This window comes from Delphinus delphis, chromosome 7 (assembly GCF_949987515.2).
Source record: "Delphinus delphis chromosome 7, mDelDel1.2, whole genome shotgun sequence".
In the NCBI taxonomy this organism is placed as follows: Eukaryota; Metazoa; Chordata; class Mammalia; order Artiodactyla; family Delphinidae; genus Delphinus; species Delphinus delphis.
In genome coordinates, this window is record NC_082689.1 from 54176576 (window position 1) to 54195474 (window position 18899).

Genomic DNA, 18899 nt, shown 5'->3' on the forward strand with positions numbered 1-18899 from the left:
TATAGGTCTTTCACCTCCTTGGTTAAGTTTATTCCTAGGTATTTTATTCTTTTTGATGTGATTTTAAATGAGATTGTTTTCTTGCTTTCTCTTTCTGATAGTTCATTATTAGTGTATAGAAAAGCAACAGATTTATCTGTATTAATTTTGTTTCCTGAAACTTTACTGAATGCTGCTGATGCTTTTCATAAACCAGATTCAAGTGGAGATTGAGCCATGTAACTCAAAGAACCCGATATATTCCCTTTTCATTTTAGAGTTATCTGCTGCGTTCCGTGAACCTATTTGCTAAATCACTTAGCCACAAATACAAGTACGGGTTGATTGTCAACACTGGATGATAGCTGATTGGAGAAGAGTTTCTCTGGTTACCAGATGTTGCTAAGAGTTATGAGGACATGCATGAAATGTGAACATAGCACCTGTTATCGTAACTCGTCTTGATCCCCTCAAATTTTCATCTTTCATGATTATAGATGATCTCATTTATTATATTTCTAGCATGTTCACAAAAATGAAGCTGTGGTTAATATGTATTGATCACCCAAAATCTATTTATCATTGTTTAGGGAATGTGGTTTGAATCAGAGATAAATATATATATATATTTCAAGAGAAGAACAGTATGAGCCTGTATTTGTATGACAACGATGATTGAACCTTAAGCTGTAAAACATGACTGATGGGTCACAAAGTTTCATTCCCATGCTTTCCATTCCCAGCCATATAATTCCATTGGGGAAAGCAAGCAGGGGAGACCGAGGTCAAAACTACATGGTCTGGTTCTTGGGTGATCAGCCTTAAAGCACAGGTGAAGCAAAAGTTGGGTCAGCCAGAGGAACATAACAGAAGCACTTTGAAATATAATAATTGTTATGGCTTCTACTGCTTCTGCCATCACTGCTGAAAAGTTGATGTCTTTTAAAAAGATGATGTTGCTTTTTTAAGATATTTACAGGGTTACAAAACAGTAATGCCTACAGCAACATTATTGTTTCAGACAAAAACAAAATAATTAAGCACTGAGTTTGATACATTTTAAAAAATTTATATACACACTATTCTACCTTTTTCAAAATAGATACATTTTAGCCAAGATGTGAGAAACAATTAACTAAAATGGACCAGTTGTACTACAGATTGAAAGAAGAAACCTGTCCAAGTAGAAGATCCAAAAAATATTATCCAGAAGGAATTTGAAGTGACAGAAATGAATTCAAGAAATTAAGCTAATTGTCACTAGACATCAAGGAAAGTATAATTACTTTCAGTTTCATAACTCTTAAGCAGCCTGTCTCCAATTTCTCACTTCCAGAACAACTTCCGTTTCTCTTAGAAAAGCAACTTGCTTTTATTCCCTCCCTTCTTCCACCTTTGCCTTCAGCTAGTATGTTGTCATGCGTCATATGGGTACTTGAGCTAAAGCAGTGAAAGATACAATCCTTGCCTTTAAGACCCCATCAACCTTGTTTAGAGGAGAGACAAGGAAACAGAAGTGTTGTGTGCTGTGGGAAAAGCCATGATGGAGTAAGCCTAGAGCATTAGGGAACACAGAAAAGATCCTTAACCTTACCCAGGGAAAGTGTCAAGCAAGGCTTCTCTTAGAGGAGGGACCAGTGAGCTAAATTTGGAAGACTGGGCAAGAAGGAATTAGGGGAAGGCTACATGGTACAATGTTGTTTGGGGAACCTCAGGTAATTTATTTTGCCAGGAGTGTAGGGTATAAGCTGGGAGTGATGAGAGGCAAAAAGTGGTAGAAGAGGCAAGGGGTCAGGAACGGTCTTGAATAACATGCTAGGAAGTTTCTATCTTATGCTAAACCTGTCCTTAAATATGCAGAGATCTTAAGGTCTTGCAAAAATCATCAAGAGGCAAACCTCCTCCTGTAGACGCAGATGATATCTTAATTTAATCTGCTTCTGTGATCCCTCTGAGGATGGTTTTAAAACTCATGGTTTTCGAGCTCAAGGACAGGCTATTTATTTATTAACATCTTTTTTGGAGTATAATTGCTTTACAATGTTGTGTTAGTTTCTGCTGTATAACAAAGTGAATCAGCTATATGTGTACATATATCCCCATATTTCCTCCCTCTTGCATCTCCCTCCCACCCTCCCTATCCTGCCCCTCTAGGTGATCACAAAGCACCAAGCTGATCTCCCTGTGCTATGCAGCTGCTTCCCACTAGCTATCTGTTTTACATTTGGTAATGTATATATGTCGATGCCACACTCTCACTTCGAGGGACAGGCTATTTAAACCACAGTAAACATTTGATAAAGATGGCTAAACTATTAACATACAATTATTAAATATCTATCTAAAATAGAAAAAATGTCAAAATCAAGGAATACCTTTAACATCTTACATTTCTCGTGAAAGCCCACAACTCAGTCTACATTTAATAGTCTTATCATCAAGACAAACAGTTTTGTTGTCACTCACTCATGAGTATCTTTCACAATAAAGCTATCAACTGAATTCTAAGGTATGAATGTATTAATTTGTTTCCCTTCTATGCATAATTTCAGTCTGTTGCTCCCTCCATTGGCAGTAAGTATATTCTTCCTTGTATTACAGATATTTCTGGGTAGATTTACTTCCCTTTGCTAAATTAAAATTCCTTCAGGGTAAGTAACATGTCAATTTTACTTTGTGTTCCCCAGAACACCTAGAACAGTGTCTTCCAGGTAGTAGATGCTCAATTATTATTTGAATTATTGAGTTAAAGCAGTGGAATATTAGAAACTGTGGAGTTTCAAGGCCAACTAACTACATTATATTGTTCATAAGAGATTATATTGATCCAAGGTAGTTGGGATTAGATCATTTTGAAAGAGAAGAGATTAATTACTTTAATACACAGGAACACAAATTTCAAGTTCATTCTCCATGTCATATCTGAGAAGGAGGGTAGTGATGTAGAAAGAGACTTGTCATCACCCGTATCACCTCCTCTGAGAGGTCTTCAGGCAGCATTCATTGCTTATTTCTTATTATTCCCATAGTATTTCTCTGTGGTCCTTAGAGAGAGATTGTCTTAATCATCTTTATGACACCGAGTGTTCAAAACATTTTGTTGAATGAATGAATAAATGATTGGCTATGTGACGAATCAATTTACATTTTGAGCCTGAGTTTACTCTTTTCTAAAATGGTCTAACACCTTGATGGGGTGACCTTGAGAGTCCTGCGCTCGGAGTGGCAGGTGACGTTGATGAGGACGTCATCTGCCACTGGCCTTGAGCTGGCTCAAGGTCCTCGCCAGCTCTGACGTGCTGTCCTTCTTTGATTTTACTATATACACATACGTATTTTTTTCTGTTTGTTGCTTTAAGAACTAACCCTGCTCGAGAGTATTTTCTTTAGCTAGTTTAAAAAGAAAAAAAATATTTAATAAACAAGTATGTGGCCAAATGCAGTGCTGAAGATACAGTCATCATATAGCTTTATAATTTTTTTTCCTGCTTCTGAGTGTTATCTGACAATGCCGATAGCCTTATTCTGTTGGGTTTCTGCTTTGGGGTATGGTTTGATTGCCTTGGTTTGTCATGGGGAAGAGATATTCTTAAGGAGCTAGCTCCGTGTAAGTGAACTCCTGGAGAAAGTGAGTTTGCCTTTCAATCAACTGTATCACCCAACCGGAAAAAAAATAAAAATAAATAAAATGGTCTAACAATTCTACTTCAGGGAACATTTAGTAATGAAAGTAATGAAAGTTCTTAAAATCAGTGATAAATGTACACAATCTTGCAGGGGAGAATTGGAGTGTAAATAAATAAATGGAATTGTGGAGTATTAAGTGAATATATAGAAACATTTGCTAGGATGACACTTTTGTAACATAATATAATGGATTTTGGAGCCAGGCTGCCTAGGTATGAATCTGGTCTCAGACATTTATTAGCTCTGTGACCTTGGGCAGTTACTTAACTTTCCTGTGCATCTGGCTTTCTAATCTGTAAGATAGAAATAACAATTATATGTACCTCACAGAGTCCTTGCTTTATCTAAATGAGTTAATACATGACTAGTGCATAGAACAGCCAAGCACTCCTACGTGCTAGCCATCATTTGTCATTATATATGCATTTAATACTGCACTCGCCACTCTAACATGACCTCAGTGCTTTTGTTCATTTTCATACCTGCTCCATAGATTTCAATAAACGTTTGTTGAATAAATGAAAAAAAAAGTGCTTTGCACATTGCAAATGGACATATTCCATGTTAATATTCCCAAGATCATCCTAAAACCATTTGGGTCAATTTACGTAAAAGAAAACCAGAAATTATAAAGTGACTAGCTGGCTAAAGTTCTACTTATGGGTCTAGTTTATATATCTCTAAGACGGACTCATCTCAGAAAAAGTAAGAAATGGTCAATATATAAAGTTCCTCTGATTCCTTGTTAATCAAAGGCTTCAGATACATTCCACTTTCAATCCCAAACGCCTTCTTGTCCAGTGTTTTTTTTAGCTTTTCAAATTGTGAGGTAAAACCCTGCTTTAGGTACTTGTGATTTTAAACACCTCTCAGTAACATCACCGATCGACCTTGTAACACTTGTAACACGGAGGGAGTTCTGGGGACCAGATGCAACAACTTTGAAGAGGCAAGGAATAAGCCAGAGCAGTAGTAGGAGGCAGCAAGTATGAGGAGCTGAAAATTACATCACCCTGTTGCCCCCGTCTTCATGGCATTTGAAATCTTGGACAGGACCTGAATTAGGAATCAGCTTGCCAAACTGGGAGCCACCAGAAGTTATCTCAGGTAATGTTTAGGAAAAGACACTGAAGCTCTGGGTCTTTTAAAAAACTAAACCCAGAGGAAAATTGAATCTCTGCAGATAGTGGAGTTCAGTGCTCTAATTAGAAGCTGAGTTAAGTTTTGCATCCTTGGTAATTATAAAGGTTCTGAGCAAACTCATTCTCCAGCCTTGGGATTCGTGAAAGGAAATGTTCAGGGTTCTACAGTGGGTTTTGTTTTCTTTCTTTTAATGTTGATTCTCTTCAAATTAGTCAGGAAGTAAACAATATTACTTATTAAACATCTTTGTGAAACAGCATGATATAAGAATTATGCTGCATGATTCATGGTTCCTGCTAAACATATTAATCTCATAGATGTTTTTAAAGGAATCAAATGTGCCAAGTCTTGGTATCATCTCTGTGTCATGTGGTGCAACCTGCTTGGGATCCTGTGCTTCACAAGGGAAAAAGGAAAGATATTTATTAGCATCTTAGAACACAAAACCTAAGCAACTCCTTACTCTTTCCCAAGCCAGGGCCAAAAGAGCTGATTCATCTCCTCCTCGTCTGCTTGAGAACTGAGTGGTGCCATGTAAAATGGTCAAGAAGAGCTAGAACCCAGAGGGAGAGACTATTATCCTTGTGCCTGTATCCTTGTTTATTCCAGTCCACTCGTAAAACCTCTATTTGACCTTCACACAAGGTTTGAAGAAAGAGGGGGACAAAAACCTAAATGTAAACTATGAATTCCAAAGGCGTTGATGCGGAGGCCACAGCGTTCTTGCTGGAAATAACCTGTTCTGTACCATGTGTGCAACAAAGAGACTCTTTCCAGGCCGGATCCAGTATATCAGGTTCCTTACGGATCTGGTAAATACACAAGCAGTCATTTCTATTCTGGGGGTAGATTAAGTGAGAACAATGATACTTAGATCATTTTCTATGTGGGAATAAGAGAAACAAGCTTTGCATATGATTCAGACAATCACAGACAGTAGACTCTTGAAAGAGGTCTCCTCTTAAAATTAAGAAATTTAACTATATCTGTGTCTGTAGATTATTCCCATTAGGGTTAAGTTAGGATTAAGGGTAAGGAATCAGCTCTCTTACAGCATCCAGCCCATCTTACCTATAGTAGATCTTTGTAAATATATTCGTTGAGCTAATGAAGGAAAGAAATCGCTCACCTCCTTTCTACTGCTATAGTTCTCTTAAGTGTGACACGAAGAGGAATTCATAAATACTTTCCTGACACTTTGATATTTCTGAGAAAAAGCTCTGGAAGAAAATCTGGCTATTTTAATTCTAAGTTATGGGTTATACTGGTCCTTGATCTACCACCTCCTCCTTCTAGTGAATGTTTAGCTCTTCAATTTATTTCTGTGCCATTAGGAAATGATACTTTTATGACAACCTTCAGGAATAGGGTGGAGTCACATCACACATGCGTTTAATGTACAAGTGGCTTTAGAATCTGACTCCTATGAAGATGAGACCAGTGACCAAGGATCTGAGAGTAGCAGCTGTTCAGTGGGGACACAAGGAGAAAAAGCCATGTAGGATGAGTGACAGGCAGCAGGTGGCCATGCTCTTCTCAGTGATTTTTCAAAGATGTGTCTGATCAATCAAGATTTAGAGTAAGAACCAGCAAATATTTTCTGAGTACTTACTACATTTCCACCATCGTGCCCTTGTTACTTTCATATGTTTTCCTTCTTTAATTCTCAACAATAAATATGATATTTACTAAGGTTATAATGGCTTAATATTAATATAGAATGGACTTAAACTTACAGGCAAGACAAAGCACTTTTGAAATCTGTATCCCTTCCCCATTCACAGTAAGAACTTGAGAATTATCTTAAAGGAAGAGTGAAGTGAGTGTCCTGACATCTAAGTATAGATTTATCCTTATTTCTTCCTTTATCCTAGCTCAGTGGCTCTCAGTCCTAGGTGTGAGTATGTATTACTATAAGCATATATTAAACTTTAAGCATGACTTAAGGGAGTTCATGATTATTTTGACTACACCAGATTTTTGCTTTAGGCACTGGCTTTAAAACTAACCCTTGATTAACAAGGACTCCAATTTATTCAAAATAAGCAATAAAATTAAAAATATAAAACAAAATTCCAGAAACAGTGGTTATTGCCTAGTGGTGTTTCAGTGTGTTATGGAAAGATCCAGGAAGCAATTCAAATCATCTTTTCTAACATCAGCATCTTGAGACATTTGGCTCTGTTGCCAACTGCAGGAAAGAAAAAGGATCAGATAAGGAAGAGTTCTTCAGGTTCAAAGTTTCTTTAATAAAGCTATCTTTCTTTTACAGTCCTATAAACCTAAGAGAAATAGCTCAATCTTTCTCTGTATCCTTTCTCACCTGTAAGAAGGAAAAGTAGACACTGTTTACAAAACGTAAGTTTTTAAATCCTACCTTTTCCACCTAAGATTAACGGTCTTCTTGGAAATGCCCCTCTCTCATAAACCTGCCATAGAAATCCTTTGCTACATAGCACCATATCCCAGGATTTAAGAGCAGAGCCCTCAGGGCCAGACAGATTGAGTACAAATACCAAATCTGTCCCTTAGCACAGGTATGACTTGGTGAAATTTATTTAACTTCTCTGAGACACAGTTTCCTCAGTCATATAAGGGGATAATTTCTTGCTGCCTCCCATGGCTCTTAAGAACAATATGCCTGGAACTCAGCAGACGATCAGGAATATTTGTTGACAAAATGAAAAGTAATTGTGAAACACGAAGTAGAGAAGAAGCACATAGTTCTCATTAAACTGTAGTGATTATTTGTATTATTTCCTATCTACTAAATAAATGGGAATGAATTTGCTTTATACACTCTCAGTAAATGCAGATTCAGAAGACATGAGGACATGGGTGGGAAAACAGAATCTCAACATATAAGTCACATGACAGTATCTGAAAGATTTCATTTGTAAATTCAAATCTTGTCCAGTTCCAATTCTGCCATTAAAACTCACTCCCTTTGGTGTGGAGAAAAGGGAACCCTCCTAATGTTGGTGGGAATGTAAATTGGTACAGCCACTATGGAGAACAGTATGGAGGTTCCTTAAAAAACTAAAAATAGAGTTGCCATCTGATGCAGCAATCTCACTCCTGGGCATATATCCAGACAAAACTATAATTTGAAAAGATACATGCACCCCAATGTTCATAGCAGCACTATTTACAATAGCCAGGTCATGGAAACAACCTAAATATCCATTGACAGATGAATGGATAAAGAAGATGTGGCACAGATATACAATGGAATATTACTCAGCCATAAAAAAGAATGAAATAATGCCATTTACAACAATGTGGATAGACTTAGAGATTATCATACTAAGTGAAGTAAGTAAGAAAAAGACAAATATCATATGATATCACTGATATGTGGAATGTAAAATACGACACAAACGAACTTATCTATGAGACAGAAACAGACTCAAAGACATAGAGAATAGACTTGTGGTTACCAAGGGGCAAGGGAGGTGGAGGAGGGAAGGACTGGCAGTTTGGGATTAGCAGATGCAAACTATTGTATATAGCATGGATAAACAAGTTCTTACTATATACACAGGGAACTATATTCAATATCCTGTGATAAACCGTATATATATATATAATTGAATCACTTTGCTGAACAGCAGAAATTGACACAACATTGTAAATCAACTATACTTCAATGAAGTTAAAAAAAAAACAAAAAACAACTCACTCCCTTCAAAGGTGGCCAGGTGCAGAGGTATGGGTGCTGTTACACAGGTCCATGGCTGTAACCTCTACATTTGGCTTAAACTGTGTTCCCTCAGCATCAACCCAGCCTTGCTCCCCTCTCTGGTCTCTCTCAGTTCTCAGTGGTAGTCGACTCACGAGACCATTGCTCTCATTGTGGGGTCTTCCTAGTTCACCTGGTGGCCCCCTGATGAGCTCACTGGCTTCCACTGTAACAACCCAGGAAGGCTAGGCTTCACGCCCCTGCTGACGGTGGCCCAGTCAAGCTTCCTGGGATAGGACTGTTCTTCAGAGTGGTGTGGAACACCCTGTAAGGTGACTTCTTCCAGTACAGCCAGAGGGCAACGTGGCAAGAGCTCCCTTGCTGTTCATCTTCTCTTCAACTTACCTAACTCATCTCCTGCTCTCCAGGCCGAAGTTCACAGGTGGGCTATCAGAGACCTATGAAGACCATGGCACTCTGATCTCTCTTTTCCTCATATTGCCACAGTCTTCTTTTACTGCTTTTATATCATATATTCCCCCTTCTTAATGCCAACTAGGCCTCTACTGTGTTCATTCTATAAGCTTAATCCCCCATACCTGGTTGTTGATCTGCTAATAAAGGAAGAAAATAAAGAAATTCAAAAATCTTCTCTCAAGACAGTATCTTGGTTTGCAAGGTGATGTTTCTTCCCGCATAATCCTGTTTTACATGTCAGAAGCTAAATATTACCTTGGTCTTAGTCTCTGCACTGTTTCAGAACCAAATTCCAATCTTCTCTATAGACAGATGGATGCCTTGGATGGAGCAGGCAGAAGATCTTTTACTCAGAAAGGCAAGGGACAAAAGTCCCAAAATTTTTTGAATACTTCCCCATGGTGTCTCAGGTTCAAAGTGCAATTTATTGGGAATTTTTTTAAAAGAAGATTACAGAGATGTTCAGGTTATGAAAGTCTGCATAATATTTTTAAAACATCTCATCCGTTAGTTGTATCCAGTACAGAATGTGCAAAAAATAAACCTGGCTCTCCAAATTTTATATAGTTATAACTGTGTTGTATAGGTACATTCTCAATGTAAACCATTTTGGTAATTTTATGGGGTTGACATTTATCTGTGCTGAACTAAACTACGATCAGTTTCCCTAAACGGAGCCTTAAAGCTACACAGCTATTTTCTAAGACTCAGATTGTTGTTTTTGGTTATGAGCAAACCAATAAATTGAACAGGCTGGTTTAATCTCTAGTATTTTGTGTGCACATTGATGTAGACTTTAAACTAGATGAGCAGAAAATGAAAGTATGTTTTCTTTGGCAGGCATTTGATGTACTTGGAAGAGTTGAAGCTTACCTTAAGCTCCTTAAATCAGAGGGTTTAACTCTGCCTGTCTTGGCAGCGAGGCATGAGGAATTACACAGAGAAATTAAAGACTGCACAGCTGATGCTTTGCAGGAGGGACAAGCCTTAATAAACCAACTAGCCTCCTGCAGGTAAGTGAAGTCTATTTCTTCCTCAGTGTGACAAGCTTTTTCACAGTTTCCACAGTCTGTTAAAAAATAAGTTGCATGATTTTTTGTCCCTACTTCTGATGTTTTACTGCATTATGACATGGCTTAAAAGTATCTATTGAATTTTGGTCAACAGTAATTCTGAACACAGCATTGCTCATCCAGAAGTGAGGCTATATTCTGACCTTAGGACCTGAAGATGCTAAAGCTTTCTTTCTATGAGTTTCTGAGGAGCGAGGAGGGAAAGAACAAAAGAAGAGACAGAACTTTCCTTCTGTATACTTTTTATATCCTAGCATCTCCATGGGATTTCTTCCTCCCTTTTAATTCGTAAGCCTTGAGTCTACTCTGTCCCTTTGTTGCTTTCTGGAAAAAATAAAGTTCTAGAATTCCCTTTCATTTATGAGCTTGATGGCTCACCAAGCAAAACCCTAAGTAAAAGATGACATTATTATTAATTAATAATAATTACATTTTTAAAAATGGAGAGCCCACCACATGCCTGGCACTGTCTCAACAGCTTTAGAAGCATTATCCCATTAATCCTCACAGCAACTCTACAAGGCATAGAATATACTATTAATGTTCTCTTTTTACAAGCAACTGAGACACAGAGAGTTAAGTGACTTGCAAAAGGTCATGCAGCTGATTAGTTAGTGGCAGAGCCAGAATTTGAATTCAAGTGCGTGGATCCAGATTAATGGTCTAGTGCATCCTAGACCACCTGCTCTTAACCAGTGTGCTAGGGTGGGTTGTTTTTATGAGCACATTCAGTGAGTATATCAGTGTGATATACTCTGGTATATCTTAGAGATTGGTGGGAATGAGGAGAGAGAAGGACCTTGAGAAGCAGAAAGAGAATGCAGTGAGAACGTATGATCAAGAATAGGGATTGGAAGACAAAATGGAGATGACAGAAAGAGCAGATGATGGAACAGATACTGACTAGGAAGAAATGATGGCAGGGCTTATGTTTTGACAGAGACAAAAAAAATTCTGCAAATGGGGTAAGCCCTGTTTTTATCTTCCATATCCACAATCCCCTTGAAACTCAAAGACATTCAATTTGAGGAAAAATGAAATAGGTCAAATGTGGTAAAAATTATTTTATTTCTGTTTAAACCCTCATTCTGCTCTATTTTAGACATGCTTACAAGTGTTGATTTGGTAAATTTGGGTTTAGGGAATTTTCTTTTCAGAAGATAATCTGAGTCCAGACAGATACATTTAACCAGGGCTTTGGGACCATGCAAAGTCAAGATCAGAAATAATCCAAGATATTCCAGCAGGAGCTAAAAAGCTGAGGCTATGAAAAGGGCAAATAATTCTCACCTTTGGAAAACTAACAGTAGCTGTAGTTACTAAGCTTCCCTACTTTGGCTCCATGTCATGCATCAGGTAATGGTGTGTCCACTGGGCTCTAGGAGAACCAGTGTGCTCATGTCTGGCCCCTATGGGTATGAGAGCTCCTTTCTTCCCTCCCCTGCTACAGGCCCAGTCTTCTAGAATGTATAAGAATCTTGGACCAGGCAGAAGATATCCTATGGGGTGCCTGGACTTGTTGTGCCTGGACTCAGTGTACCTGTTTGACATTGATCTGAGTCATGTGATGATGGATTAAGTGGTGAGGTCTCCAGTTGTAATTGGTCTCATGTCAGTTTAGTAAGTAGGTCTCAAAGCACAGATACATACTATTTCTCTGTTCAGGCCACTCTTTACTTGTGGTACTTTCCCTGACCTTAGACAGTTTCCTTTCATGCGTGGGTGGATCAGGAAGCAGCCAGAGACCCCTCCCCAGATCTGAAGATCTGTCACTGACACGCTGCCCCAGAAATTCTAGATGCCTTGGCCGCCCCTAAGTCTGATCTCTGTATCTTCAAAACAGTACATCCTTTGGACTCTGTTTTGTTCCACTTCCCTGAGCTTTGGTCTGGAAATTACCTCCCAGACAGCAGGCTGATGCAATCATAAGGCTCACCTCATTCATTTCCCTTCTCTCAGGGATGACTGTCCTGTGCTACCTGTCCTTCAATGTCTGAGTTGTTTAAGGCATGAGGGTAAATCCAGTCCCTGCTTCTTGACCAGAAACTGAAGTTCCGTATTTAGTTTTGATGCTTAAGTCTTAAGAGTAGGAAAGCTGGTCACAACATATTACTGCTAAACTTTATCCTGTTTGTTCTAATCAGTAATGCTTTATTTTCAATACTTAAATATAAGAGAAGTGCTTTTATTTTACATTACAGTCTATTTTCAGGATTCTAGTGATTCTTTTTGGCCATCCATTTTGTAATGGTCGACATGTTTGTTTACTTAGCTAGTCTCATTCTTTTTGCCTTCCTTGCTCCTTCTAGTCTTAAATTTTACACATATATTGTTTTTCAAAGGGACATCTATAGTTCTGTTCGTCAGGTTGCAGACTGAGTCTTAATAGAAGAAGCAATAGTTAGGGACCATTTCAAGAAACTTGAATTAATGGTAGGTAACTGGATTAAAGAAAGAAAAATTAGCAGTGTGATTTCTGTCAACATCCTAGATATATGAGCGTTCATAGTAGTTCCAAGGTGTTTGGTTGCCCTGAGATTTCACAATATTTTACAAATCAATACTATTTCCGTTTTGCAGGAGGAACTGAAGGTAAAGTGCAGTTGTTACTTGGCAAAGGACATTTTTGATTCAGAGGGTAGATGTAGAATAGAAATCCATTAGAAGCTGAATAGAAACGCATTAGAATCTCAGTCACAAACCAGAGCTACACATAGTCACTGACCTCAATCCCATGCATACCATTTGGGACTTGCTTCCCTTCCTCATCTAATGATTTATCTGTCCAACGACCTGGGTCACCACCATGGGAGAGAAGCAGAAGGAGATTTCAAGTTGCAGCCACAGCTGGAGTGAAGGTAGAGTTTAGAATAACGACAATGGAAATAAACATAAATTCCACAGAGAAAAGTATGTGTTACTGAACATCACAATGGCTTCCTAGACTTCTGAATGCCAGCCACACTACTAGGACACAAAACACTAAAATTCCTACTATCAGACATTTGAAAACTGGTGTGGATAAGAAGCTTAGGACTTAGTATCAAAGGAGTTTTTTTGTTTTTGTTTTTTTTGTTTTTTTATTTGCGGTACGCGGGCCTCTCACTGCTGTGGCCTCTCCCGCCGCGGAGTACAGGCTCCGGACGCGCAGGCCCAGCGGCCATGGCTCACGGGCCCAGCCGCTCCGCGGCACGTGGGATCCTCCCGGACCGGGGCACGAACCCGCGTCCCCCGCATCGGCAGGCGGACTCCCAACCACTGCGCCACCAGGGAAGCCCTCAAAGGAGTTTTATTTCATGCATTGTGAGAGCCAAAATAATGCCATGCATTTAACTTCTCTGAACCTCAGTTTCCTCATCGGTAAAATGGAAATATGCATTTTATAGAGGATGTTTTAATCAAATGCGATAACACCACTCTGGCATATAGAAAGCGCCTGATAAATAACTGGTTCACTTATTTATTTACCTTCTATACAAAGAGTTTTAAAAGCAAAATATTAAGAGTTACATGGTTGCTTCATATGACTACGGCAGTCAGCTGTACCAAATCATATTCATTTTCACTAACTGGGGAAGGTTATATTAGAAATAGAGCAGATAAACATTTATCTTGAGGTAATAAAGGTAAAATTTAGTACTGGGGCAGATAGGAATTTCAGAGACCCTTAGATCTAATTTTTTTCCAGTTAGTTAATAAAATAGGACTTCAGAAGGTCACATTTATCTAAGATGAATCTTCCCAGTAAATCTGAGAACTTTGTAGTTATTTTAGGAACAGATCCACACTGTTTTTCTAACCTGGAATCAAATACCTTTGAAATTGGAGCAGCCTCACAGGATAAATGATGGTTATTTACATGTTTCCTTGCCCTTCTGTTTCCTCCCTAATGCTCAGGTGATAATTCTGAGTCATTGTTAAATTGTTTATTATCTTTTCAGAGTGTGATATCCGTGACATAACCTAAGTACACTTTAACATCAAAGGCATTTTAGCGCATTCGTTTGCATTTAGTTATGATGCGAGTTACCTATCATGGGATCTGATAATGGTCAAACCAGGCTTAAGGTGAGGTTGAAAGCTCTGGATTCCGGCCCCCTCACCTCCTCTTAGGCCTTGCTTGGCATCATCTCTGAGCACTGAGTGTAAAGGTAGCCCAAAGGTACCCTGCTGCCAAGCAGAATAATGCATTTATTAAGCCACAGGAAGCTGTGGTGATTGGAAGTGCTGGGTCGGAGACCTTGTGTGAGGGTGAAGTTTTCCATAATTGGGCAAAAACGAGGAACCTCCTTTTTTGTGTTCTCAGTGAGCTACCAATTCAGAACTCAAAAACAAGGAAACCAGAAACAAAAGACAACCTATGAAAAAACAACCTGGGAAAAAACGTTTGCAAATAATGAGATCAACAAGGGCTTAATTTCTAAAATATACAAACAGCTCATACAACTCGATAACAAAAAAACAAACAACCCAATCGAAAAATGGGCAGGAGACCTAGATAGACATTTCTTCAAAGAAGACATACAGATGGCCAACAGGCACATGAAAAGATGTTCAACATCGCTAATTATTAGAGAAATGCAAATCAAAACTCCAGTTAGGTACCACCTCACACCATTCAGAATGGCCGTCATTTAAAAAGTCTACAAATAACAAATGCTGGAGAGGATGTGGAGAAAAGGGAACCCTCCTACACTGTTGGTGGGAATGTAAATTGGTGCAGCCACTATGGAGAACAGTATGGAGGTTCCTTAAAAAACTAAAAAAAAAAGCTACCATATGATCCAGCAATCTCACTCCTGGGCATATATCCAGACAAAACTATAATTCAAAAAGATACAAAACTCAAAAACATAGAAATACCCACTAAAACCAGGCTACTTTATAAAGTATTCATTTGGCTTTTCCTGTCCCTAAAATTAATTTAAATTTACAGGTAAACTTGCTTCAGCATTGACTCAATTTCTGCTCCTGCATAAAAGACTGTTCCAGTTTTTTTTTTTTTTTTTTTTTTTTGTGGTACGCGGCCCTCTCACTGTTGTGGCCTCTCCCATTGCAGAGCACAGGCTCCGGACATGCAGGCTCAGCAGCCATGGCTCATGGGCCCAGCCGCTCCACGGCATGTGGGATCTTCCCGGACCGGGACACGAACCCGCGTTCCCTGCATCAGCAGGTGGACTCTCAACCACTGCGCCACCAGGGAAGCCCCTGTTCCAGTTTTTATTCTACCTTGCTGTGGTGAACTTAAGCTTATAAACCTCATCCTGACTGAATACTTTGCTTTCATATAACCTTAAGTATTGCCCTTTTGCTCTAACATTTATTGTTATTCATTTAATGTTGATTTTTCATATTTTACAGAGAAATAGAAACAGGGGTAAGTTGGGACTTTGCATTCTCTTTTCACGATTTTCTTTTATGTTGACTACCACTACTTACCCTGTTTGATATTGCGAATGATAATGAACTTTAGACAGAGCATGGTTTATTCAGTCATTCATTCACTCATTCCCAAAATATTATTGAGTGTCTTTGTAGATCAGGTGCTCCCAAGCATCTAATGTGATAGGTGAAGTGCCTGCCCTCATGCTGTTTATATTCTGCTGGGAAGAAAGAGTCAACCAACAAATAAATCAACAGATGAGATGCTCTTACACAGCAATGAGAACTGTGAAAAAAAAAAAGTGAAATGGGCTAGAGAGTGACTGTGGGGAGGGGACCATTTTAGACATTGTAGTCGGGGAGAGATTAAGGAGAGGAGCTACCATGCAAGTGGCTGGGAGATGAGTGGACCTGGAAGAACAACAGCAAAGGTGTAGCAGAAAGAAGGACAGTGTGGCTGGAGGAGAGCGTGACAAGGGGAAAAGGCAAAAGACAAGATAAAATAGTTAGGAGGGAGTTAGACTATGTCCAAGTGCTCGTTGGCAATAAAGGCAACGCTTGTGTGCTTTATCTACATTAACAAATTTTATCCTCAAGCCACCCTGTTATACAGATACTTCTATTACCATTGTCCCTGTTTTGCAGGTGTAGAAGCTGGGGCTCAGAGAGGTTCAAATAACTTACCTACTACCTGTCACACAGTGGTAAGGGGTGGAGTTCAGGTCTGAACTGCTCTGTTAGGTTGCTAGCTCTGTCTCCTTTCTTTCAACTTCAGTCATTAGCAAAGAGGCTGACCACTTAGTGAATGTGGATTTTTTTTTTCATTCTAACACACTTAAAATGTGCTGTATCTATCTTCTAATTTCAACTCAAGTCTCACCTTCCCTGCAAAGTTTTTCTTTCTTTGTGTTTATTTAAAACATTATTGAGCATCCATGTGACATACCAGCACTGGGCTTCAAGGATAGTCAAAGATACATAAACCTGGCCCTGAGTTTTCAGAACCTTATTAACAGCCAGTAAGGGAATGACATGTCAAGGGAGTGTGATCTAGGTCTGAGGAAGCCCTTGGGACAGTGGGTGTTAGGGCCACATCTTCAGAGAAGAGAGACACAATCCCAAGCTCCTGTGACCAGGGTGGGTCAAGTGAAGGAGTGAGACTTGAGAAGACCATTGTTGAATTTGATAATCTAAGATGGGTGAAGGGTCTACATCTTCCAGCCAGGATGAACCTAATCAAAACCTACCACACAATAGTTTTTTAATTCCTTTGTATTTGTCAGCTCTATCTCACTTTTTACTCTGTGGTGTTCTGACTCATTTCTTAGTTGTTTGACTTGTGACAGCATCATCTCCCCATCCAGACCATAACATCAACTTGAGGTCAGCCTTCAAGGTCAACCATGTAGGAAGCCTCTTTTATGCTCCTTATCTCAGTATTTATATACTAGGTGACTTGATTTGAAATGTTAAGGGGCTGGTGTGGCATAAAGGGAAGTTTATGTCATAGCAAAAATATTTTTAAAGATCTTACGTGGAAAACAAACAAAAATAATCCCCACCCTCCAACAACATAAAACAAAACAAAGAAACAAAATCAGAAATCCCTTTGTATCAGAGTCATCTATTGTCACATTTTGTAGGAATTCTACCAAACATTTAAGAACTTAAAATAACTTCTCTTAAAAAAGTTTGATGATATATTTAGATGGTAAATATCAGATACTGAAATTTAGGAAATTGCAAAGTTGAGTTATGACAGTGTTAACTCAGCCGCTTTCCAAATATTTTCATGTCTGTATTAAGTTGTTCTCTTTAGGGGTTGAATAAATGTCATAATTGCAGTCTGAATCTGTTACCATTGTTAAGGCTTGTATAATTCTGAAACTCTTAGTATGGAATGCACCCAAAGTTTACCCTTTTTTATTAAATGTAGGACTAATTAGATTAGGTTCTTGTAAAATATCTAGGAGTCACTCATTGCAATATGAATTTATTCATTTATAATACTGATGATGTGATGTGAAATAGCAAGGATCCCAGAGTTAGAAGGTCTGAAACTGCAGGGTCTACAGAGGAAGCCTGACTAAAGGGGCAGAAATCTGTGCCTTGGACAGCTGAGGGGGAGTACTCTCCAATGAGAGGGCTTAGAGAGGAAAGAACACCAGAAAGAAGAGAGGAAGAGATGTGAGTGGACAAATATATGAATAAACTGCTCATTACAGTGTTGTTTATAATAGTGCAACCACCTAAATATTTTCAGAAAATAGGAAACTGTTCCAATAGTTTAAGGGCAAGCACAGTATGGAATAATCTAAGCCAATATCAGAAGAGTGTTTTTGAGGAATATTTGAAGACAGAGAGTATCCTCACAATAAAATGTTAAGAGGATAAGGTAGGATCCAAATCACGTATATGGCATCTTACTAACTTTGGAGGGGAAGGGGTGGAAAGGACTGCCAAGAGAAAAACTTTTTGGAAGGAAATACATTAAAATGTATTTTTATATCTTCTAAATTACCTCAAAAGAGAATATTTGTCTGGTTAGCTCTTACTGTGCCCCTTTTATTTGAGGATTTATGTCATCAATCAGGGAAAATGTTCAGCAATTTAAATATTGATTTTCTGTTTTTCTCTCTTTTCTCTCCTCCTGTAACTCCCAGTAGAAGAATGTTGGAGGCTCCCAGTCTGTCTGAGATGTCTGAACTATCTTTCATATTTTTCATTGCTCTATCTCTTCGCACTGCGTTCCCAATGAATCCCTCATATTGAGTTTTCTCTTTTGTTAATTTTCCCTTTGTTTTCAGCCATTGAATTCTTTTGTTTGTTTTCATAACTATACTGTTTTCATTTCTAGGATTCCTAACTCATTCTTTTTCCTATCCAATTTCGTTTTACTTCTGACTGCTTTTGCTTCAGAGTTTCTTGTTTCTTGATTATGGGTGCTCATTTGTCCTTTATCTTTCTGGTGATGTGAAACATATTTATAAAGTCACTTTCAGATTGCTCTACTTATTTTCATTTCCGGTAGAGCACATTTAGCTCTTGATTGTTGAGTGTCTTTTCTTAGGATTCATTTTCCTCATGTGTTTTGAAATTTTAGATTGTCCTTCTGGATGGGAAGTGTTTGTTCTTCAGCTTTATTTTCCTTGCTTTGTTCTCTACTCTTTTTTTTTCCTCCTTAGCAGCTTTGCAATGACTTCCGCCTGAACTCACAGGGTCTCCTGTCCAGAATCAGTCTTCTGCTATTTGATCAGGGTCACCCGAGCTCCCATAGAGATACTGGGTCTCTCAGAGGTGCAGCCAGAAATCCAGGTTGGGGCACAGTCGGGGTTCCTGACTGCTCTGCTATGTCTGATTCCTTGGCTTCAGCAGCAGTGGGCTATAGCATTTTTCAAACTCCTTTTACAAGAGGGAGAATCCCATCCCTGTTACTGATTTCAGGGAGAATCCCAGCTATGGGACCCTTCATGGAG

At 38.8% G+C, this 18899-nt stretch overlaps 1 protein-coding gene across 6 annotated transcripts in view; it reads left to right on the forward strand.

The window, feature by feature from the left end:
• The window catches only part of CCDC141 (coiled-coil domain containing 141), a 219180-nt gene that overhangs the window by 123900 nt on the left and 76381 nt on the right, over nt 1–18899 (forward strand). For 4 of the 6 annotated variants that reach the window (XR_009520139.1, XR_009520140.1, XM_060016516.1 and 1 more), the window contains exons 10-11: nt 9809–9981; nt 15101–15214. Coding sequence is in view for 4 of the 6 variants with exons in the window: in XM_060016516.1 (XP_059872499.1) it covers nt 9809–9981; nt 15101–15214 (287 nt within the window). In the remaining 2 variants the exon portion in view is untranslated. The remainder of the gene's footprint in view (nt 1–9808; nt 9982–15100; nt 15215–18899) is intronic. The other 2 variants (XM_060016519.1, XM_060016517.1) reach the window with 1 other exon arrangement.